Consider the following 24,963-nt stretch of genomic DNA (forward strand, 5'->3'; position numbering starts at 1 on the left):
CATGTGATTTTTATCCTCTCTTTTGTCTATGTGGTGTATCACACTGGTTGGTGTGTGGATATTGAACCATCTTTTCATCCCTGGAATTAGTCCAACTTGATAGTTATGTATAATCCTTTTTATAAATTGTTAAATTTGGTTTGCTAATATTTTTGAGGATTTTCATCTATATCATCAGGGATATTGACCTGTAACTTTCTTTTTTCCTTGTAGTGATTTTATCTGGTTTTGGTATCAGGGTAATGATGGCCTCATAGGATGAATTTGGGAGTGTTCCATCCTCTTTACTTTTTTTGCAGTATTTTGAGAAGGATAGGTATTAATTCTTCCTTATATATTTGGTTGAATTCCTCTGTGAAGCTGTTCAGTCCTAGAGATTAGTTTGTTAAACAACTGTTGGGTCAATAAAGAAACCAAAAGAAAAATTAAAAATTATCTTCAGGTGAATGAAAATGGATAACAACACAACACAACTTGGAATACAGCAAAAGTAGTTCTAAGAGAGAAGTTTATTGTGATAAACACTACAATAATAGAGAAAGAAAGATCCCAAATGAACACCTGAACTTTACATCTCAAAGAACTAGCAAAAGAACTGACAAAGCCCCAAATTAGTAGAAGGGAGGAACTAAAAAGAAATCAAAGCAGAAACAAATAAAACATAGATTAGAAAAACAATAGAAAAGATCAATGAAACTGAGAGTCGGCTCTTTGAAAAGATAAACAAAATTGACAAAAGTTTACTAGACTACTTAGGAGCAAAAAGAAGGCTCAAATAAAATAAAAAATGTAAATGGAGACATTAAAACTGATACCATAGAAATGCAAAAAACAGAAGAGACTATTATGAACAATTATACACCAACAAATTGGACAACCTAGAAGAGATGATAAATTCCTCCAAACATAAAACCTACCAAGACTGACTCATGAGAATTAGAAAATGTGAACAGATCAATAACAAGTAAAGAAATTGAACAAGCAATCAAAAATTTTGCAACAAAGAAAAGCCCAGAACCAAACGATTTCACAGGTAAATGTTACCAAAGGATCAATGCCAATCACTTTCAAACTCTTCCAAAAAGTTGAAGAAGGGATACTTCCAAACTCATTAACAATGCCAGCTTTGCCATTGTATCAAAGTCAGATAACAACAATACTAGAATAGAAAATTACTGGCCAATATCCTTGATAAATATAAATTCAAGTAATCTCAACAAAATACTAGTAAGCCAAGTTCAGAAGCATATTAAAAGAATCATAAACCAAGGGGGAGAGGCCAAGATGAAGGAGCAAATCACTTTTTCTTGGAAACAAATGTTTTATTTTCTTTTGTGCATTTCTTATGATTTAAATAATAATGACGATAAAACACTAGACATGGTCCTTGACATATGGAAAAGATCCAATTCTGGTGGCATTTCTTATTGTGTTTTGTTTATTTTATTCTTATTTTGGGGGATGGGAAAATAAAATCTTCTCTTGCTAATCCATTCAAAAAGAATCATGTGCATCAGGGTCCTGACACATCCATGTGGTGCTTCCCTCCTGCCTATAGATAGAGAACACATTCTTAGGCACAGATAACGAGATGGAGTTAATCTCACTGGGTATAAATAGGAGACTAGGATGGCTTGAGAGAATGCAAGAGGGAGAAAAATTTGAGATAAATAAAGCTAGTATGCACCAAACTTCTATGGAGTGTGGGTATTTTACAGACCAGAATGATTAAAAAAGTATTATAAAGACAGACATTATTATTTCCAACCCTTCTTTCAAACTTGCCGTCAGCAACTTAGGGGACAGAAGGTTCTGCAGAAGCTTCTCTGTATGGCATTCTTCAGCTCTTTATTCCTGAGGCTGAAAATGATGGGGCTAAGAAAGGGGGTGAAGACTGTGTAGGTGGTGGCCAGCAGAGTGTTATTGTCCATGGAATGGGTGCCTTTGGGCTTGAGGTAGATGAGGGAGGCAAAACCGTAGTGCACGACCACTATGGTGAGGTGGGAGACACAGGTGGAGAAGGTCTTGTGCCGGCCCTCAGCGGAGGGGATCCTCAAGATGGCAGCCACGATGAAGACATAGGAGAGGAAGATGAGGAATAAGCACCCCATCAGGGCTGTAACACAAATCATGATCACAACCATGGTGACAGAGGCTGTCTCCTTCCCACAGGCCAACTTCAAGAGGGAAAGCACATGGCAGAAAAAATGGTGTATCTCCTTAGACCTACAGAAGGTGAGGTGGAAAATGATCAGGGTCACCATCATCCCCATGACTGAGCCACCAGCCCAGCACCTGGACACAAGGTGGGCACAGTCACGGGGGCTCATGAGCACGTTGTAGCGCAGGGGGTGGCAGATGGCCACGTAGCGGTCATAGCCCATGATCATGAGCAGGAAGGAGTGGGTGAAGCCAAACGTAAAGGAGAAGAACATCTGGCTGGCACAGGCCACAAAGGTGATGGAGTGATGGGTGGAGAGCATGTGAACCAGCATGTAAGGAGTGATGGCAACAGTGAACAGGATCTCGGAGATGGAGAGGGCACACAGGAAGAGGTACATGGGGGTGTGGAGGCTGTGCTCCCTCCAGATGGTGCCCATGATGAGCAGGTTCCCCAGCAGTGTGAACAGGTACATCAGCAGGTACAGCAGGAAGAAGGCAGGCAGGAGATGCTGAGGGAAGTTGGAGAAGCCGATGAGGATGAATTCAGACATCATGCTATAGTTTTGATTAGACAAGAATGCTGCATCTGGTGAGATCAGAAACAGAATGAAAGCACAGTGGTTAAAACAGATTGATCACATGCAGAGGATGGAAGAACTAGTTAAATGACACCACAAGGAAGCAATCAGACAAATTCAAGGTGAATCATTCCACAGAACAATTGGTCTGGTCTCATCAATAAGCCAGGATCAAGAAAAGGATAAGGAGAAATTCAGGGGACATAACAATAATATGCAATATTGGGTACAAGATCAGATACTGATTTAGATAAGCTAGTTGTATTTTTAAGGAAATAGAGAAGATTTTGATTGTGGTCTGGATAAATGATGAAGTACAAATAATATTAAGAGATTATTATTGATTAATTTTTGGTTTCCCTGGTGGCTCAGATAGTAAAGAATCTGCCTGCAGTATGGGAGACCTGGGTTTGATCCCTGGGTTGGGAAAATCCCCTGGAGGAGAGCATGGTAACCTACCCCAGAATTCTTGCTTGGAGAATCCCCATGGACAGAGGAGCCTGGTGGGCTACAATCCATGGGGTCACAAAGAGTCGGCCATGACTGAGTGACTAAGCAGAGTACACATTAATTAATCTATTAATATTTTGTTCAGTCTTATGTTTTTGGCTGTGAAGGTAAACATTAGTAGTTTAAAGGGATACTGAAAAATAAAAAGTGATGAAAGTAGAAATGACAAATTTAAAGTTCCAGCAAATAAGATTGGAGCCATGTTTTTGTTAGACTCAGCAAACAATCTTTATCAGATTCACTATTCCAAGCATAGAAAAGCATACAGGTATTCTCCCCAGTGGGACCTACTAAGACCATGGGGCAAAACTTTCAGTTTTATTTGAAAATCGTGGATATTGGTAATTTTCTTCATTCCCCCTTTCTTCCTCCTAGTCTTGATAAATAAGTAGTGATTATTAGTTTTCTGTAAGTCTTTCTTTGTTTTGACATCCATATTTCCTATACACTCTATTCATGGATATCTAAAAGAACATGTGACTAAATACATAATTCAAAAATTAAAAAAAATAAAGGCATACTGAAATTTTAAAAATTCACACACATGCACACACCAAGGGACAAAGGAATATTTCATGAAGGTTGAAAGAACATTGTATCAACCTACATGTATATAATTAACCTATATGAAAATATACACTTGAATGTTAGAAATTAATATTCAACACAACTTCAGTGAAATAATTATAAAATAGAAATTGATAATCAATACTAGATAGATAAGAAATGGAAGTTGGAAAATTTAACAGAGTTCAGAAATGCAATTTGGGTGTTATTAATTATAAATGACTATAATATTCAGACGTTAGCTCCTATATATATTTAAACTCTTCACAAAACAATATTAAACATGTTTTTTCAAGTACATAGAGGGCTCTATAACAAAATTTTACCTTATTTTCAGACATAGAGAAATCCTCCATCTACTACAAAGCAGTATATATATATATATATATATATATATATAATATATAGATTATAATACACTAAAGTTGGAAACCATTGGAGAAGGAATAGCTTTCCAAATCCATAAGTTAGAAGAATGTAGTATTAACCTCTTGCTTCAGTAGTAAGTCATAAAATAAATGAAGAGATATTTATAAAAAATAATTTAAGCACAAAATGTCAATTAACAAAACAACTAAAACATACCTTGAGGGGAATATGCAATTTTATATATTAAGAAATATATATATATATATATGTATATATATACATACAGAAACTTTACCCAAAAAAGTATGCTTACTACAACTAAAATCAAGTGATGAAAATTAATAAGATAGAAACAGGAGAAAATGCCAATGAGAAAGCATAAAATTAAAATTGGGAGACAACTACAGAAATATGGATATTTAAAATGAATAAAAATGGTAAGAAAAATGTAAGTTAAGAAATTGAAATAAAAGATGAATAAATTCTCAGAAACATAAAATTCCAAAACTGGTGCAAAAAGAAAAATAGAGACCCTGGGTATTCAAAAATGTTCTAAAGAAATCGGAATGTTAAAAGTGTTCCCCTTCCTATAACTATCAGCCCCAGTGGGTTTATGAATGTGCACTCATATACCTTTTAGGAACAATTGATTAATAATCTTATACATGTTCTTCAAATAAAAGAAAAAATGGAAAAAATGGAAACTGCTGAGCTCATTTCATCAGGTTAATGCAATCTTGATTCTAAAACCGGGCAAAAATCTTATAAGAAATGACAGTTACTTGCTCACTTTACTTGTCAGTTTTTGATTTTGAAATCTATGACATCACCTAATCAATGAAATGATGTATTAAAATTAGTAAATTATGATCAAGTGGTGTTGATTGACATGAATGACAAAATGGTTTAGCATCATGTGGTTCACATAAATAAATTGAAAAAAATAATGTAAGTATTTTGACCAAGGAAAAAATGTATTTTCTTAAATTCAACTTCTATTTCTATTTCTGATATTTTAAATGTCCATGTAATGATTGCCTGTAATGTGGGAGACCTGAGTTCTATCCCTGGGTCAGGAAGATCTCCTGGAGAAGAGAATGGCAACCCACTCCAGTATTCTTGCCTGGAGAATCCTATGGACAGAGGAGCCTGCAGGCTACAGTCCATGGGGCCGCTAAGAGTCAGACAGGATTGAGCAACTAACACTTCCTTACTTTACTTTAGGTGTACAACATAATGATTTCACATATGTTTGTCTATTTATGATTTTTTAAAGCCCCTTTGCAACATGAAACGGAAGGGGAATTTCTTAGCTAGATAAAGAATACATCCTACAAAACTAGCAAATAGTATACTATGTGGGGACCTTTACATACATTATTTTATAATCAGGAAGAAGCCAAGGATACTCACTGTCTCTGCTGGTCTTTAACATGGAACTGAAAGTCATGAGTGGGGCCACAAGGAAAGAGAGGAAGCAGATACAGAAAGATTGAAGTGATAGGAACTGATCACCTGTTTGGAAAGATTAGAGAATCAAGATGTAATACGTTAGAATTAGGAGAGTGCAGTGATGCAGAAGGCAAGATTAGTTTCCCAAAACCACAATATTTCTTGTGCCCTTAAATCAGTAGTTATCATCAAAATTTAGATTTTAAGTAAAAAGTAAGGCAACAGTCTCAACTGACATAGATGATATAGAAACAGTTCTCAAGCATTTTGGCCTCAGGATTCCTTTATGCTAAAAAATTTTTGAGGCTCCTAAAAGGCATTTGTTTAGGTGGAATGTAATTATCAGTTTTTACCATATTAGATATTAAAACTAGAATCTTTAAAAATATTCAGTAATTCAGTTCAGTAGCTCAGTCGTGTCCAACTCTTTGTGACCCAGAGACATTACTTTGTCAACAAAGGTCCATCTAGTCAAGGCTATGGTTTTTTCAGTGGTCATGTATGGATGTGAGAGTTGTACTATAAGGAAAGCTGAGAGCTGGAGAATTGATGCTTTTGAACTGTGGTGTTGGAAAAGACTCTTGAGAGTCCCTTGGACTGCAAGGAGAGCCAACCAGTCCATCCTAAAGGAAATCAGTCGTGAATATTCATTGGAAGGACTGATGCTGAAGCTGAAACTGCAATACTTTGGCCACCTGATGTGAAGAGCTGACTCATTACAAAAGACCCTGATGCTGGGAAAGATTGAGGGCGGAAGGAGAAGGGGACGACAGAGGATGAGATGGTTGGATGGCATCACCGACTCAATGGGCATGGGTTTGGGTGGACTCCGGGAGTTGGTGATGGACAGGGAGGCCTGGTGTGCTGCGGCTCATGGGGTCGCAAAGAGTTGGACATGACTGAGCGGCTGAGCTGAACTGAGACTGCAGCACGCCAGGCCTCCCTGTCCATCACCAACTCCCGGAGTTTGCTCAAACTCATGTCCTTAGAGTTGGTGATGCCATCCAACCATCTCATCCTTTGTCGTCTCCTTCTCCTCCCATCTTCAGTCTTTCCCAGCATCAGGGTCTTTTCCAATGAGTCAGCTCTTCACATCAGGTGGCCAAAGTATTGGAGTTTCAGCTTCAGCATCAGTCCTTCCAATGAATATTCATGACTGAGCTCCTTTAGGATGGACTTGTTGGGTCTCCTTGCAGTCCAAGGGACTCTCAAGAGTCTTCTCCAACACCACAGTTCAAAAGCATCAATTCTCCAGCACTCAACTTTCTTTATAGTCCAGCTCTCACATCCATACATGACTACTGGAAAAACCATAACTTTGACTAGATGGACCTTTGTCTGCATTCAGTAATTAGTACACTTTAAAATCAATAATAAATCTATTGCATGTTAACATTAGTAAGATATTTATACAAGGTTGATTACAATGTTCAAAAACATTTAGTGAGAAGAGTGGTCTTTTATTATGTGTTTGAAAATATATCTAATGTCTGCCTTGATAGAAAACAACCTAATGCTCATATCTATTTCTTCATTTAGTCTGTGGTAACATATTGTTTGAACTTGCCTGGTGGCTCAGACGGTAATTGGGCTTCTCTGGTGGCTCAGATGGGAAAAAAATCTGCCTTCAGTGCAGGAGACCTGGGTTTGATCCCTGGGTCAGGAAGATCCCCTGGAGAAGGGGATGGCTACCCACTCCAGTATTCTTGCCTGGAGAATTCCATGGAAAGAGGAGCCTTGCAGTGTTTTAGTTGAAGTATATGATTAAAACACATCCACACATGTAATTGGTAAAATAAGGACCTAATGACCTAAGACCCCAGGAAATGTCTCTGGGATCCCTAGGAATTCTCACCTTGCTTTGAAAAGCACTGTAATTACAATATCTAGAAATTAACACAAATATGCAATATATCCAAAGACTTTAAAGCATTAATAACAATGTAGAAGGTGATCTGAATATTTGAAAACAGTCTACTCCCCTGAATGAGTTGAGCTAATATTATCACGATGTCAATTTTTCCTAAATTATGTTACACTAGCAATTCCAGGGAATTGATTGTGAATGTGATAAAACTTGCCTAAAATTTCTTCTGAGAATTAAATCAATATAAAACTATAACAAACTTTTAAAAATCGAGTAAACAGGAGAGGTATATCCTCCTGGATAATGAGACACGTTATAGAGTCATAGTCATTTTTTAAAGTGTGATCCTGGATTAAATAGACACAGATTAAATTGATTCTATATCTAAGAAAATACCTCTGTATGGTTCCAAACTTAATGTATATAAAGGTGGGAGCACAAATCAATGGGAAAATGTAAGATTGCTTGCTACCTTCTGGTGGGGAAAAATGTTCATTTTAGGAAGCAAAGTAAATCTGAATATCTGCCCAAGAACACATGCAAAAGTGGAATCCAGATAGATTCAAGACACAACTATGAAATACCAACTACACATCTAATAGGATAGAGTCCAAGAGAATTGAGGAGGCATGGCAACCTACTCCAGTATTCTTGCCATATTCTTGCCTGGAGAATCCCATGGACAGAGGAGCCTGGTGGCTGCAGTCCTTGGGGTTGCAAAGAGTCAGACAGGACTGAAGCGACTTAGCATGCACGCACTCAAGAGAGTTACTTTTTTGATTTTAAAAAGCACAAAATTTAGGTGATTAAAAAAAAAAAAAAAAAAAAAGACACGGAAACATCAACATTAAGGACTTTTGTTCCACAAAGGAAATTATGGGTAAAGTTATCAGGCAGATGAAACTTTGTGAAAAGTAATTTTCACTGTGGCAAAACTGTCAATGGAATGCTATCTAGAAAAATGAACAAAGAGTAAGAATCTCAGTACAGGTATGAGCAGAGAAATCATGGAAAGAGTTACACAGGCAGATGGAAAAATGCCCAGTAAAAAGGAACATGGGGAAGGAGGAAGGTAGGAAGAGAGGGAGGGGTGATGGAATTTCATCGTATAACTCTTCAGTTCCCCAAATTAGAAAATGCTGTGTTGACTGGATTATGGGGAGAAAGGAATACTCTTGCAATGCTGGTGAGAATGTAGAATGATGAAAATTCAGGATATACATGCTCTGTACACCAGCAAATTTGGTCCTAAGTGCTTGTGTTGATTTCTCAGACCTATTTATAGGGGAGCATTTAAGAGTTTGTCCCTTGTAGCATTGCTGTAGTGGGGGAATCGGGGAGAGGGGAGGTAAAAATTGGATGCAAACATTGGAGCCTCAGACAGGTGTTAGATATACACATAGCAGTATAAAGCGATTTAAAAAATAATATTGAGTGAATGAAGCAAGGACCAGGATCAACTCTCTACCACAATCCCTTTTGGGCACATTAAAAATTTAGTACATGAAACTACTCTGTATTAAACCAGAATAGTGAATGCATGTCATTACATACTTGTCAAACTCATTGAATGTACAGAGAAGGAGTGAAGCTTAATGTGAACTTGGACTTTGGTTAATTATAACATATCTCTATTGGTTGATCAATTGTAAAAAATGGACCACACGATGCAAGATGTGAAAATAGAGAAAACTGTGTGCTGGCAGAGGAAGTTAAGTGGGAACCTGCTATAATATCTGATCAGTATTTCTATAAACCTAAAACTCCTATAATAAAATGAAGCCCATTAATTTAAGAAATTAAAAAATTAATTTAAAGGATGTATACAAACTTGTCAAAACATATATAAATCAAAGGGTACTCATGAAGTATTTTTAAGTGTTTGTCAAAACAAAAAGGCGATGGGATGAAAGAAAGGGAATTAATTCATGAAATATGAGGAGGACCTCACACAAACCAATGATGATCAAAAGCCGAAAATCTAGAAATATCATTACTCAAACCTCTGCACCTGTCATAAAATTAGAAGAGAATTTCACGAATAATTTGAGCCACATTGCTATCCAGAGCTCCTGAACAGAGCTCTGAGACAGCTCTCCCATCCCTGACATAATGACCCCTAGTCATTTCATTAGGACATCGTCTCTAAGAATCCCGCACAGTAGCGGTCATCTGGAACTTGGAGGACACAGAATCATCTGGACAGTGAGGAACTGGGCAGGAGTTGGGGGTGCTCCTTATGAGGAAGACTGCATTTGGGACATGAAAAACACATCCTCTGACCACCTAATTAAGCTCCCCACCCAGAAGCCAAGACACTGGCATCAACTGCCTTCCATGCTTCATCCCTCCCTTCACTCAGCATTCTCTTTCCCTACCAAGTGGTTCTGGGTTTCTCCAGCTCCTCTGCATCCTTATGGCTCCATCTCCCTTTTCCTAGACCACTGCCCCAGGTTCCTCCCATGTCTCCTTCTCTGGTCCCACTCTACTCTGACTTCTAGCGTGAATTTTCTGAAATATGCACAGGGTCTGCAGTCATCAGGCACAGGGTTCAAATTCAAAGAACTTTGCAGTGTTGGTCCAGCTCTCCCCAACTGACAGTACACAGAGAGCTGCCTTCAGTGGGTCCATGAAATTCACCCAAGGGCTTAGGTGCTGGTGCTCAGTTGCGTCTGATGCTTTGCAACCCTTGGACTGTAGCCTGCCAAGTTCCTCTGTCCATGGGATTTTTCAGGCAAGAATACTGGAGTGGGTTGCCATTTCCTTCTCCAGGGGATCTTCTCTACCCAGGGATCGATCCCACATCTCCTGTGGCTCCTGCATTGCAGGCAGCTTCTTTACCTTCTAAGCCATCGGGGAAGTCCACATAAGGGCTTAAAGTTAACCTAAGAAATGTAGTTATCACTGGCTGACAGACTGTGTTTCTCCTTCTGATCTGGTTTGTTGTCATCCTTCTGTTGTTGGTACATCACCAGCTGACCCCATTCTAAACTCTTGGTCTCTAACCCCAGTGGAGGATTTGGTCCCTCTGGTAACCACACAACACAGTTCCCCCCAGGAGGCTGATTCAACCTCCACTCTCTTCTCCAGCCCCTACCTCACCTCTGCAGTCTACCTTTGCACCTCCTGCATGGTGGAACACCACGGTTATTCAGGCTGGCCTCCCCCATCTTCTCTAATAGGTGGACAGAATTCTGTCTCCTTTGGTCTCATGGAGGAGTGTTGGTGCACTGGTGCTGAGCAAACATCAGACACGTCACAGGAGGGAAGCCTGCTCACCCTTCTGTCTCCTCCAGAGCTCCCCCTCCAGGTTAGCAGGGACCACTCTGGGCCAGAGCAGGACAGAGCAACAAAGACAAAATAACCTAGAACAGGATTTCTCAGCTTTAGCACTAGTGATGTTTGTTTCTGTTTTGCACACTTTAAACTTCTTATTTTGTATTGGGGTATAGCCAATTAACAATGTTGTGGTAATTTCAGGGCAACAGCGAATGAATTCAGCCATGCACATACATGTATCCATTCTCCCCAAGGGCTTCCTTGGTGGTTTAGATGGTAAAGAATCAGCCCACAGTACGGGAGACCCAGGTTCAGTACCTGGGTTGGGAAGATCCTCTGGAGAAGGAAATGGCTACACACTCCAGGATTCTTGCCTGGAGAATTCCATGGAGAGAGAAGCCTGGTGGGCTACAGTCCATGAGGTCGCAGAATTGGACACAACTGAGCAACTAACACGTTCGCTTTTGCTTTCACTGGCTTCAATTCACCAGAGGCCCGTAGCATCCTCTCCCCACCATAAATTCTGACGACCAAAGAGCTTCAGATTTGTCCAGATGTCCACCATGGGGCAGAATCACCCTGGGTTGACAACTGCTGACCTAGAAGCTGCAAAGTACACTTAAGCTAAGCGAGAAGAAGAGACCCAGAATGGGCAAAATGAGAAGACCCCGAGCAGCTTTCCAAGACCAAGCTCCTCTCTTACTGCTCTTTTCCCCAGCCCCGATCTCATCCCCAGGCTGAGAAGCACTGCTCACAATGGTAGATTCTGCTTCCGTAGATTTCTGTCCTGGTTTCCTTCTGCCTGGGCTGCCCCTTCCAAGAAATGGTCAGTAGGGGTGAGCAGAAGCTCTCCTGCTTGTTGCTGTCGGCAGCATCCACAGGCAGGTGTGGAGTGAGACCTAGAAGCTCCCCAACGTGATATGCAGTGTGCTTTATCCCTGCTGCAGCCTCCAGCAGGCTGTTCCCAAGAGCATCTTCATGGAACCAACTGCAAGGGCAGTCCTCAGGGTCTGGAGAGGCTGAGCGGGACCTCAGCAGGAGCTTCTGGGATCTTCAGTCTCAACTATTCACACACAACAGAGATTCCCTGCTGCCTCTCTCTGCCCAGTGTGATGGCAGCTCCTGCTGAGGGCTCAGCGCTCAGTCTTGGGGGATACGGGGGCTGGATACAGATGTCCTCAACCCCTTGGGGGTAAAGAAAGGGTCAGAGGGAAGTCAGGAACTGGAAGAGCCCAGAGTAAGAATCCATGGCTGTGCCTTTGGGTAAGGCCAGTTGGAAAGCTATCCAGAATAAGGGTACTTTGGAGCTGGCTCCTAGGGAGTGGTTCTCTTGTGTAAGGTAAGTGCTCAATGTCTTCTAGCCACACTGGAAAGCCCCACCTCTCCTCTCCATCTAGCTCTGCCTTATCCCTGTTGTCCTGGTGATCCAGGTCAGAAAGTCTTGTTACTGAGTCCAAGTGCGCTCTGGACTATCACCACACGTAAGCCAATGAATCCTAGAGACGGGGTGTTGAGACAAGGAAGAGACTTTAACTGGGGAGCCGGCAGACCCAGAAGATGGCAGTCTAGAGCCTCAAAATAACTATCTTATTGGGGTCTGGATGCCAGGTTCATTTACAGATTAGAGATGGGATGTGAGGAAGCAAAGTAAAAAGACCACTAATCTTGCAAACTTCTCCTAGAATGACAAGCCTCTGGCAGGGGATGTGTTAATTTCTTCCTTCCTACCATCCACAGGTGGACAGGATTCTGAAAAAACACACTTTAGTTTAACAGTCTGGCAGAGGGGCAGAATTCTCTGAGGCAAACCATTCTGTATGATTATAATAACAAAAGCAATGAAAGCAAGTCAAAGAAACAGTTCCAACATGGAGTCAGAATTGGCTTCCTCCCTGCAGCAGTCTGACATTAGCATAAGACTCTTTATGCTAATATAAAACATAAACATAAAACATAACATATAAACATTTGATCTTTTGGTCTTTATCCCTGGTTCCTGTCTCTCAGTTCTGGAAACTGTTAGTATCTCAGGAGTGATCAAAGTGTCTTTTTTTTATACTGATGAGATGACTAGTAACTGGAGGCCCCAAGGTAGCTTTCTGGGGATGGTCTCCAGAAAGATCAAGGCAAGATTAAAAGGTTGAAACTTTTACCCCAACTCCCTTAGACCTCCAGAACCAGGAGAAGAGCTGCAGATGAGTTAGGCACCAAAGGTCAAGGATTTAATCAATCATGACTCTGTGATAAAACCTTTATAGAAACTCCCTAAACAACAGGATTTGGAGAGTTTCTAGGAGACAGTTTCTAGGTGGTGAACATAGCAAGGTGCTAAGAAGGTGTGGTGAATCCGGAGAAGGATGGAAACTCTTCACTCCTTACCTTGGAATTTGTCCTATGCTTCCCTTCCTTCTGTCTGTGCCTAAGTTGCATCTTCAATAACAAACTAGTACCTAGGTGGCCCGGTGGTAAAGAATCTGCCTAACGATGCAGGAGACATAGATTTGATCCCTGGGTCCAGAAGATCCCCTGGAGAAGGACGTGGAAACCCACTCCCATATTTTTGCCTGGAGAATCCCATGGACAGAGGAGCCTGGCAGGCTCTTTGTGATCCTATAAATTGTAGGAATTCTTATACCAACTCCAGGTGGTTGCATGTGCATGTGTGTGCTCAGTCCCTCAGCTGTGTCTGATTCTTTGCAAGCCTATGGACTGTCACCCACCAGACTCCTCTGTCCATGGGATTTTCCAGGCAAGAAGACTGGAGTGGGTTGCCGTTTCCTACTCCAGGAGATCTTCCCAATCTAGGGATTGAACCCCTGTCTCAGTGTCAGAATTGAACTATAGGACACCACTGGTGTCCAGAGCGTTTGGAGAACTGATCCTTAGTGTAGAGATAGAAGCCACACATTTAACGTTATGTGTTCAGCAACACTGTCTGCTCAGCCTCTGTAATCAGCCTCAAATCTGGCCACTCAACTCATGCAGGATGCCCTCAGCTATCTCCCCTCCACCTCTCTGCACCACTCTCTACATCTCCCCACATCCACTCCTGCCCCAGCAGCTTACTCCCCTCATAGCATTCAGAAAGAGCTCTCCACAAAGAAGAATCTGATACTGCTGCTTGTGCTGGAAACCAACCGCTTGGTACAAACACCTTGGAAAACTGACTGGCAGTATCTATTGCAGGTGAATTGTAGATCTTCGCTATGATTGAGTAATCTAGGTACAGACTCAAGAGAACAACATATAAGTATTATCCACTAAAGGACATGTTCTAAACCTTCACAGCAATGCCATTCATAGGAACCCCAGAGTGTAAACATCCCAAACGTCTATGAATATGTTCATATCATAGAGTATCGTACAACTATTTTTTTGTAAGTGTATTTAAAATATTTACAGGCAAAGCAGGGGTTTGATATATTTATATATTAGAAAACAATCACTGAAATAAGATCAGTTACCATGTGTTAGCTCTTCATATTTTCTTTTAGCCTCTCCACATGCTTTGTAATCCACTGGGCTTCCCAGATGGCACTAGGGGTAAGGAATCCACTTACCAGTGCAGGAGATGCAAGAGACATGGGTTCGATCCCTGGATAGGAAAGATCCTCTGGAAAGAAATGGCAACCCACTCCAGTATTCTTGCCTGGAAAATTCCAATAGAGGAGCCTGGCAGACACCCCCTGGTCCATGGGGTCACAAGGAGTGGGACATGACTGATTGACTGTACACAGCACACACAACACACAGTCTCTGAATTACCAGTTACTTAACTTTCTAGTATTAAATGGTAGAGTGAAACTACTCTGTTTATGAAAAAGCAGAGCATCTAAACTTACTTCTCTCATGTACCTGATTTGATTCTCATTTCTCAGAGCAGCTGAGATGAGGAAAGACCACTATTCATGTAAACATTTAAAATTCAAGCCAAATAAATAAATAAAATAAAAATTTATGGACCCCTATTGCCATGGAAACAAGCTCTTCAAGGGGAACTCAGCATCTTGCATTTTGTTGTTGTTGTTTAGTCGCTCAGTTACATCTGACTCTCTGCAACCCCACGGACTTGCAGCACATCACCTGCTTCATATTCTAGAAACCCCCAATTACATCTAACCCTTTAGGGTTCACCAGACATATCATTGTGCCCCAAAACACCAGGTCTATGTCACTCTTAACCTTTGTGATTGCTGTCTCTTCTTCCTAGAAACTCCTCTCCCACCTGCATGCCTCACCTGGATCATACCTCCTTACCCTTCAGGTCTCACATTAGACATCGTTGCCATCCAGAAACCTTTGTTAAGCCACAGACCAGTCTTTGATCTACTGTTAGCTCTCACAGGCTCTTTGGCTTTCCTCATCACACCTTGGGCCACTCTGTGTTGTCACCTTTGGTTACACGACAGCTTCCTTACTGGGCCATAAGAAGATGAATGTTGAATGTGAAAATGCTAGTTATTCAGTCGTGTCTGACTCCGTGACTCCATGGACTGTAGCCCTCCAGGCTCCTCTGTCCATGGGATTTCCCATGTGAGAATACTGGCGTGGGCTGCATTTCCTCCTCCAGATTAGGATCTTCCCAATCCAGGGATCGAACCCTGGTCTCTTGCATTGCAGGTGGATTCTTTACCATCTGAGTCATCAGGTCAACTCTGTCCTTGGTTATTGCTGGAGACTAGTGCCTAAAATGTTTCCACATCAAATAATTATTTAATAATTATTTAATTATTGACTATATAAATAAGGGCAAGTGCTGTAAATGTTGCAGAGAAAAGCAGATTCTGACTTCACACTGGAACTGTTTCTTTGACTTATTTTTCACTGCTTTTGTTATTATAATCATACACAATGACCTGCCTCAGTGAATCCTGCCCCTATGCCTGACTGTTAAAGTGCCTTTGTTCAGAATCCTGTCCACCTGTAGATGGCAGGAAGGAAGATATTAACACACCCCTTGCCCGAGGCTTGCCATTGTAGGAGATGTTTGCAAGATTAATGGCCTTTTTACCTTGTCTCCTCCTCTCTGCTCATCTCTGATCTAGAAAAGAACCTGGCATCCAGGCTCTGTAGAATGGTGATAATGAGACATTAGTCTGTCATCTTCTTGGTCATTTCAACTGGAGAATTTTGATGGGCAAGGAGGAGATCCCCAAACAATGTTCTGATAGTGTTTAAAGCAGAGGGAATAGTTTGAGCAAAGGCATGCAGGTGTGCTGAGCATGGAAGGAGAGAGATTAACAATGGCTTGAAGGGCCACAAAGAATAATTGCTCTGGGCCCCACAAAGAAGCTGGTAAAATGTATGGACAGCTAGAAGGTAGAATTAGATCCCTGCATGGTTTTTAGGGGAAGCACACTGACTGAAAAGGCCCAGCTTGGCCAAGCACCATAGTAACCATCTGCACAAGTTGTTTTACGAAAGGAGGTCCTAGTAAGGAACATGGAACTAATAAGCCACCACCAACCGGAAAGGTCAAAAGTTTGGGAAAGGTCAAAAGGAGACACCATATGTCTGATCATCTCCCAGAATCCTCCTCAATGGCACCCATCTTGGCTGAGCGATGTGTGAGTCACCAGGAAGGATTCTTGAATCGGAATGATTGGCCAAAGACAACCTGGAAACTAGTCCCATCACCATAAAACCCAAGACTGTGAGCCATGTGGCAGGGCAGTTCTCCTGGGTTCTCTTACCCTACTGCCCTCTGCCTAGGTGCCCCTTCCCAATGAAGTCTTTGTCAGCATGTAAGTCTCCTCAGACAATTCATTTTGAGTGTTAGACAAGATTCCACTTTTGGACACTGGATGGGATCCCACTTCTTGCAACATGGCCATCCATTTCACCTAAGCTCTAGCTAATCCACGTTGTCCCGGATCTAAGAAATTTTGGAGGACATGACATGGCTCACATATGCATATTGATATCAGGTTTTCTCAGCTCAACAAAAATCAGAAAGGAGTTGGGAGAGGGCCATACATTCTGTCAACAAAAGAATTGCTGGGCTTCACAAACTCATTCTTCACTGATGTCTCTGGTACCCAGAAGTCAGAGAAGAAAAGGACCTATCATATAGTCTCAGGGCTGGAGAGGAGATAGGTCAGGGGCAGGGGCTCTGCTTCTTCTCACTGATCCCCTTGTCCAGATGACAGTTCTACAGGAAGTAATCCTAGTGACTATGGTGGAGCATCTTGATACAATCTTCAGATTCTTAGGTGTTGTTTGTTCCTAATGTTACACATCTCTGAAAAGACACAGATAACTGTAGGCAGAAAGAAATATTCCCTTCTTGACTCCAGGATTACAGATATGATTTTGTCCCATCAAAGCAAAATTCTGGTCTCTCTGATAATTAAGATTCAAAAAGGAATCCTCAAGTCATAGCACATCGCAGAGCAGTCAATTTGTCAACCTCACTAGCTTTGCAGGGGAAACTGAGACTCAGAAAGAGGAAGTAGTCAGGTGTAGATCCTGCTGTATCATCTGTGCAGTCTGTCATGGTGCCTCCTCTGAATGCCCAGCTCATGCTTGTCTTTCTTCCTGTGCGTGTGTGGTATAATCACCTTAATTGTCTGCAACAGTCTGAAACGAAATCCTGGAACCAGCTTTGTGAAGTTGGACAAGTGACTTGTTTTTGCTGAACTTCAATTTCCCCTTTGGTGAAAGACCAATTTGTAAGGACATAAAGTCCTGTGAATGTACAATACACAGGATATATTAGGTCCTTAGTCTGTCAAGTCCAGGGCACTAAGACTCTTTGGGGAGATGTGATAACTTATGACAACCTCCAATAAGAGTTGAGTGCCCTGGCCGTAGACACACACACATGCATTTTAGACTAGCTCCAGCTGTGTGACCTTGCACATTATTGCATTTACCTAACCTCAGTTTCCTTCGGTGTAACACAGTGGTAAAAATAGAAAGTTTGTTGTGATGATTCAAGGAGTTAATGTGTGAACAATGCTTGACACATAGGAAGTACTCACAGAAGGGGTTCTAGGAGTATGATCACAGGGCATTGTACTCTGTCTTCTGTTCTGCCCGTAGTCCGAATCCCCGATCAGGAAAGAAGACTCCTCGAGACCATGCAACTTGCAATAGGGGAATTTATTACTGACTGGAGCCAGGGCCTCCCGCCCTCACCAAGGGTGTGAGGAGGAAAAGGCCCTGAGCCCCAGTTCTCTAGGGTATTTATTGGGTACAATCGGGTAGTTGGCGCAAGCGGATTGGTTACACAGTTGCAAGGCAATTTTTGTTGGCCCAATCTTTGTGGGCTTTCAGCTTTCCCCTGATAGGTTCCCTTTTTCTTGCTAAGTACATGTTGATTGGCTGGCTCCAGGTGGCCTGATAATTATGTTACCCCGGGAAACCAGGCCTACTCCTAATCTAGGCTGCCTGTCATGGCGTTAGCCGTGACAGCCTCACATCTTCCTTCCCAGAGAAATATATCTAGCCTTCAACATATCTTGAGGACCAGGCTCTGGAATAGTCACAGGGCCACAGAGATGAATTAGGTACCATTTTTTCTTTTCACACACTCCCACTTTGTCAGAGGACCAGACTCATGAGAATAAAATCACGCTAAGGGTGGTGTGCTAGGAGACGTTGAAAAATAATGAAGGAAGGGTATTTTATTGGCAGCATAAGGCATCAGTAGGGGCTCTCCAAGAGGATGAAGAAAAAATCAAGCCACCAAGAAGAACTCCGAATAAAAGTAAAAAGGTATGAGAGTGCAGAGTGTGGGCTAAAGGAATAAGAGGAGGGGCCCTGAGGGAGATGGGGTCCCCAAGCTTCCACTTTCCTTTCCTCATGTTCAGAGCTGAGAGATAAACCAGATTTAGCCTCTGTGAATGTTTGAGAGAGCTCCTGGCCTTAGATTTCACCTCACCAGCTTCATGAAGCCTTATTGGAAGACTGGGCTGCATCTCTGCAAACTCATTCTAGGTTCTGAGCCTGTCTTCAGTCATAGTAGCAGCTCTACTCTGGAGTCTGAGCTGCCCTATTACCACAGCATTATGCTGGGAGACTCTACTCAACCTTCTGAATCACTGGCACACCACCTTGCCTCCATAAATCTCACACATGACTCTAATTCAACATGGAGCCCACCATACAAGACATCCATATGGTTATTGTCATTCAGTTGTAAAGTCGTGTCCAACTTTTTAGCAACTACATGGACTGCAGCACAACAGCCTCATCTGTCCTCCACGATCTCCCAGAGTTTGCTCAGATTTATGTCCATTGAGTTGGTGATGCTATCCAATCATTTCAGCAACACCTTTCTCCTTTTGCCTTCAATCTTTCCCAGTATCAGGGTATTTTCCAATGAGTTGGCTCTTTGCATCAGGTGGTCAAAGTATTAGAGCTTCAGCTTCAGCATCAATCCATCCAATATTCAGGGCTGATTCCTTTAGGATTGACTGGTTTGATCTTCTTGCAGTCCAAGGGACTCTCAAGAGTCTTCTCCAACACCACAATTTGAAAGCATCAATTCTTCAGTGCTCAGCCTTCTTTATGGTCTAATTCTCACATCTGTACTTGACTACTGGAAAAACTGTCACTTTGACTATATGGACCCTTGTTGGCAAAGTGATATCTCTGTTTTTTAATATGTTGTCTAGGTTTGTCATAGCTTTCCCTCCAAAGAGCAAGTGTCTTTTAATTTCATGGCTGCCGTCACCATCTGCAGTGATTTTGCAGCCTAGGAAAATAAAATCTGCCACTGCTTCCATTTTTCCCCCTTCTGTTTCCATAAAGTGATGGAACTGGATGCCATGATCTTGGTTTTTTTAATACTGAATTTCAAGCCAGCTTTTTCATTCTTCTCTTTCACCCTCATGAAGAAGCTCTTTAGTTCCTCTTCACTTTCTGTCATTAGAGCTGTATCATCTGATGAGGACCCAAATTATTCTGTTTCACCAACAACAATGAGGCTCAAAGAAGGGAGTAGAACCAAGAACTGAAACCAGATGGGCTTGACCAGTGAGTGTCTGCCCTTCACTGTCCACTGGGCTGCATGTGGCAGTCAGATAATGGAGTGAAAGTGAAAGTCATTCAGTAATATCCAACTCTTTGTGACCCCATGGACTGTATAGGAATTCTCCAGGCAAGAATACTGGAGTGGATAGCCTTTCCCTTCTCCAGGGGTCTTCCCAACCCAGGGATCGAACCCAGGTCTCCAGCATTGCAGGCAGATTCTTTACCAGCTGAGCCACAAGGAAAGCCCAAGAATACTGGAGTGAGTAGACTATCCCTTCTCCAGCGGATCTTCCTGACACAGGAATTGGACCAGGGTCTCCTGCATTGCAGGTGGGTTCTTTACCAACTGAGCTATCAGGGAAGCCCAGATAATGGAGTGCCGGCCTCCAATAATGATAACCACTGCATATGGAGCATCTAATGTATTCATGCTTTATATAACTTTCTATTTTGATTCTAACCTATCTGGTTTCATGGGAAAAGCTACTTGTAATAAAGAAGAGTAGTTTGCATTTTATGACTCCCTACCATCTTGAAGAGAGATTTGATATTGAAGGATATTCCTTTTTAAAGATGACTAACAGCTGTGTGCAGGTTAGGAGAGAAGGAAGGAAGGAGGAGGAAGAGATGGAGATAGAGTGCAGTTTTATCTCTGGATGTGAAATAGTCAATAGAAAGAGAGACTGGCTTAAGAACTACTCAATACATCAGTTGTTCTATTCTTAGAATGATTCTGTGTGTGTGTTGAATAGTGCTGTTAGTCAAAGGCTACAAACTTTCAGTTATAAGAAGAGTAAGTGCCCAACAGTGTGTCTACAGTCAATGGATTAACTTTACCATATTATATTCATGCAATATATTACAGTGGTGTATTATATACTTGAAGTTTGCTAAAAGACTATGTCTTAAGGGTTCTTGCCATAAGAAAGCTAACTATGTGAGGTGAATGCTGTGATGTTTTAATTATCTTGGTTGAGGTTGTCATTTCATAATGTATGTTAAATCATCACATTGCACACCTTAAAACTGTTTTAAAATAACCACTACAATATTGTAAAGTAATTAGCCTCCAACTAATAAAAATAAATGAAAAAAACTCAAAAAACTTAAGAGCTAAAATAAGAAAAAGTAAAATGGTGTACCCATGAATCTACCCACCATATGATATATAATTGCATGCATGGTATTCAATACCAATGTCAGTTGACTATCGCTTTGTGAGATGTAAGTTTTAGGGGAAGTTAAAAGAAAGGCACACTGGGCTTCACATCTTTGTAACATCCTGTGAATCTATGATAATAGTAGATCCTCAAAATATTCAGTGATTCAGTATTTGTGAATTTGTGTAACCAACTGATAACATGTACACCCATTCTGTACCCATAGAGCCATTCTATTTTTCATTTTGAGTACAGTATTTAATAAATTACATGAAATATTGAACACTTTATTATAAAATAGGTTTTGTGTTAGATGATTTTACCCAACTGTAGGCTTCCCGGTTGGTGCTAGTGGTAAAGAACCCACTTGCCAATTCAGAATACACAAGAGAGGAGCCTGGCAGGCTACAGTTCATAGAGTTGCAGAGTTAGACATGACCAAAGTAACTTAGCATACATAGCCAATCAACAATGTTGTGACAGTTTCAGGAGGACAGTGAAGTGACTCAGACATACATGTGTATGTATCCATTCTCCTCCAAACTTTCTCCTCCCGTCCACATAACTGCCACAAAACATTGAGGAGAGTTCCCCATGCTATACAGTAGGATCTTGTTGGTTATACATTTTAAATATAGCAGTGTGCACATGTCAACCCCAAACTCCCTTCTCCCCATCCTTCCCCCTGGCAGCCATAAGTTCATTCTCTAAGCCTGTGAGTCTGTTTTTGTTTTGTAAACAAGTTCATTAAATAAGGTACTTTTAAACAGAAACACACATGACGTAAGTTATGTGTTGATCCGTTGGCAAAAATGTAATCAGAGGCTCACTGGAACCCAATTCTGTTTTTTCCCTGAGAGCCTTGGCTAAGTATTCATCTACTCAGGATTTGTGGTCATTTTATAGAACATACCTACTGTGTAAAGAATCCATCTGCCAATGCAGGAGATGTAAGAGACATGAGTTCAATCCCTGGGTCAGGAAGATCCCCTGGAAGAGGGCATGGCAACCCTCTCCATTATACTTGCCTGGAGAATCCCATGGACAGAGGAGCCTGAAGGGTTAGAGTTCATAAGGTTGCAAAGAGTTGGACACAACTGAAGTGACTTAGCATGCACACACACACCATAAATAAGGAGAATCAGCCACATTTCCAAACAAATAATAAAAAGGAAAAATGGTGCTTTCATTCTCCAACCTGAGATCACCATGTAGTCAGACTGATGAGACCAAACTGGCGAAGGAGTTTTCAAAGTATTGATTTGGTCTTGTGAATATATGTGATATGCCCTGAGAATGCACTTCTTAGGTCTATAATTGTGGAGAAAGTAAATGATTTACCTCCTGAAATCACCATTGCATTGAGGCCAAAGTCTGAACTCAGTGGATTTCTGAGGACTTTGGCTCCAGCATTCTCCATTGACTTTACCATAAATTTTCCTAGAACTATACAGTGGTGTAAGATGTTGTTTTTGTTTTATTTATTCTTGGCTGTACTGGGTCTTTATTGCTGTGTGTGGTCTTTCTCTAGCTGTGGAGAGTAGGGGTTACTCTCCAGTTGCAGTGGATGGGCTTCTCACTGCTGTGGCTTCTCTTGTTGTAGAGCTTGGGCTCTAGGGCACGTGGGCTTTAGTTGCAGCTCACAGGCTCCAGAATGCAGGCTTAGTAGTTGTGACACACAGGCTTCGCTGTCTTTCGGCACATGAATCTTCTCAGATCAAACTCATGTCCCCTGCTTTGCAAGGTGAATTCTTAAACACTGGGCCACCAAGGAAATCCACTATTCTGTTATTAACAGGAACGAAGCACTGATGCATGCTACATGACAGATGAGTCTCAAAAGTATTATGCTGAGTGAAAAAGCCAGACCCCTATATTGTATGATGCTGTTTATATGAGATGTTCAGATCAGGCAGATCCATAGGGACAAACAGCAGATAAGTGGTTGCTGGGGGCTGGGGAGAGGAGGACTGCCAATGGGATGAGTTCTTCCATTTGGGGGGTGATGAAAATATTCTAGAACTAGATAGAGATGTTGGTTAAATAACACTATGCATGCACTACATGCTACCAAATTGTTCTCTTTAAAGCAGTTAATTTTAAGTTATGTGAATTTCACCTTGAACATAAAACAAAGCCAAAAAGAGCTTAAAAAATAAAATCATGATAGTACTCTTATTTTATGGGTTTGTGTTTGTTCTCATGTCTCATGCATACGAAGTTCTGCAAAGATGCCCATCACATTCATCGTTGTGACTGCGTGGCTGGCCATTGCATGACTTCTTACCTTATTTGTAGCATCTCAATCATAATAAGAAGAAACATATTTGTTTATTGATTTAAAAATATTTTAAAGGACACTGAATTGGGCAAATGATATGAATGGAGAAGAAATAGGGTAGTGAGGTACACAAGGCAGCTTCCTCAGCCCCACTGGGTACTGTCAGAGCTGCTCTCCTGCCAAAGTCAGGAGCCAGGGCTCCAAATCCCAGCCTCTGCTCAAGCTGCTGAGAAGCTAAGGTAATTGACTCACCCTTGACAGGCAGGGAGGGCGGGAAGGTGAGGACAATCCTCTGAGGTTGACTGATGACTCCCAGGGTCCCCAGGGGTCCCAGCATCCCTGTACCAGAGGGCAGATGCAGGGACAGTGGGACCACAGAGGGAGATGGCATCAGACAGGGGGCAGAGGCAGCATAAATAATGGAGGTGAGGCTCAGTAAGCCCCCCACCTGACAGCCCAGGGTGGCAGCTTCCTTGCCTTGCACCCCTCACTCACACAGCCTTTTCCTACAGGAGAAGAGCAAACCAGAGCCTCCAGGTGAAGAAGCAGGTGCAGAGCCTGGAGTCCCAGGTGAGTCATCTTCCCTCCCTCCCACTTGACCAGGAGAGACCTAGGGAACCAGCAATCACAGACTCAGAGAAGGCACCCTGCTTACAAAACCCTTCGTGTAATTTAAATCTAATGGGTGGAAAGTGAAGTCAGAGCTCCACTTCTTGGCTTCAAAGTAATGTCATGATTGCTTTGCAGGTGAGGAAACAGAGGTGCCATGATAAAAGATATACCACTCTACCCAGAACACTCGTCTGACTTTTACCTGCTCTCCCCTCTCTATTCTAGCCAAAAACCAATGGTGAACTGATTGCAGGGAGGCAGAGAAAAGAGACAAACTGATTCAGGATCCAGTCACTCCCTGTGATTGTAAAGTATTAGGGAGGCACCAGGGTGGACAGGTGCTGTGATGGTAAGGGGTCAAGGATGAAAATAGGGAGGATAAAGGGAGGTGGCAGGTGGCTGAGAGGGGAGTGAGGGGATGCAGAGAGGGGAACACAAACAGCTTCATGATAAGAGAGAGCCAGGATGGGGGCAGACAGGCAAGGCAAGTCGGAGACAACCCATACCTAGCCTGTGGTTCTCCACCAGGGGCAGCTCTCCTCCCCAGGGGACACTGTGTAATACCTGAGATCCCCCTGATTGTCACAGTTGGAGATGCTACTGGCATCTAGAGAGTGACAGGGATGCTGTTCATCTTCTAATGCCCAGGGCAGCCCCCACCCATAGAAAATGATCAGTCCCTAATGTCCCTGATGCTGAAGTTGGAAAATCCTGCTGCAGTGGTATATGTGGACAGGGTCTGTCCACACGTGGGTTTGACCTCTGAGTTCTGGGAGAGGACTGGCCCCTCTGTGAGTTCTTCTAAGTGCCAGACAGTTGGGTCACACTCCTTCTCTGGGGCTGTTCAGTTTAATTGCAGAGGAGCCCCTAAGTGTTCTCCTGGTGGATCAATGCCAAGAGATATCAGTCCACCTCTCTGCCATCATGAACTCACACCCTTCAGGGTTCTAAGGCTTTTTGTTTTGCTTTAAAAAATTAAGGGACTTTACTTCTTGGAGCAGTTTCAGGTTTACAGAAAACTGAGCAGATAGGGCAGAGGATTTCCACATACCCTTTCTCTTCCTGCACACAGCTTCCCCTATTATTAACATCCTGCTTTAGTAAGTAACTGTGTTGCAGTTACTGAACCAATATTGACACATTTTT

The 24,963-nt window shown here is 41.9% G+C and overlaps 1 protein-coding gene across 1 annotated transcript; it reads right to left on the bottom strand.

Moving 5' to 3' along the window:
* Nucleotides 1-1,787: 1,787 nt before the first annotated feature.
* LOC133061562 (olfactory receptor 10H4-like) lies at nt 1,788-23,542 on the bottom strand. The gene is made up of 2 exons (XM_061149536.1): nt 23,458-23,542; nt 1,788-2,749 (listed from the first exon to the last, which is right to left on the bottom strand). The coding sequence occupies exons 1-2, from the start codon at nt 23,540-23,542 to the stop codon at nt 1,788-1,790; spliced, it is 1,047 nt and encodes a 348-aa protein (XP_061005519.1).
* Nucleotides 23,543-24,963: the final 1,421 nt, after the last annotated feature.

This window comes from Dama dama, chromosome 9 (assembly GCF_033118175.1).
Source record: "Dama dama isolate Ldn47 chromosome 9, ASM3311817v1, whole genome shotgun sequence".
Taxonomy (NCBI): domain Eukaryota; kingdom Metazoa; phylum Chordata; class Mammalia; order Artiodactyla; family Cervidae; genus Dama; species Dama dama.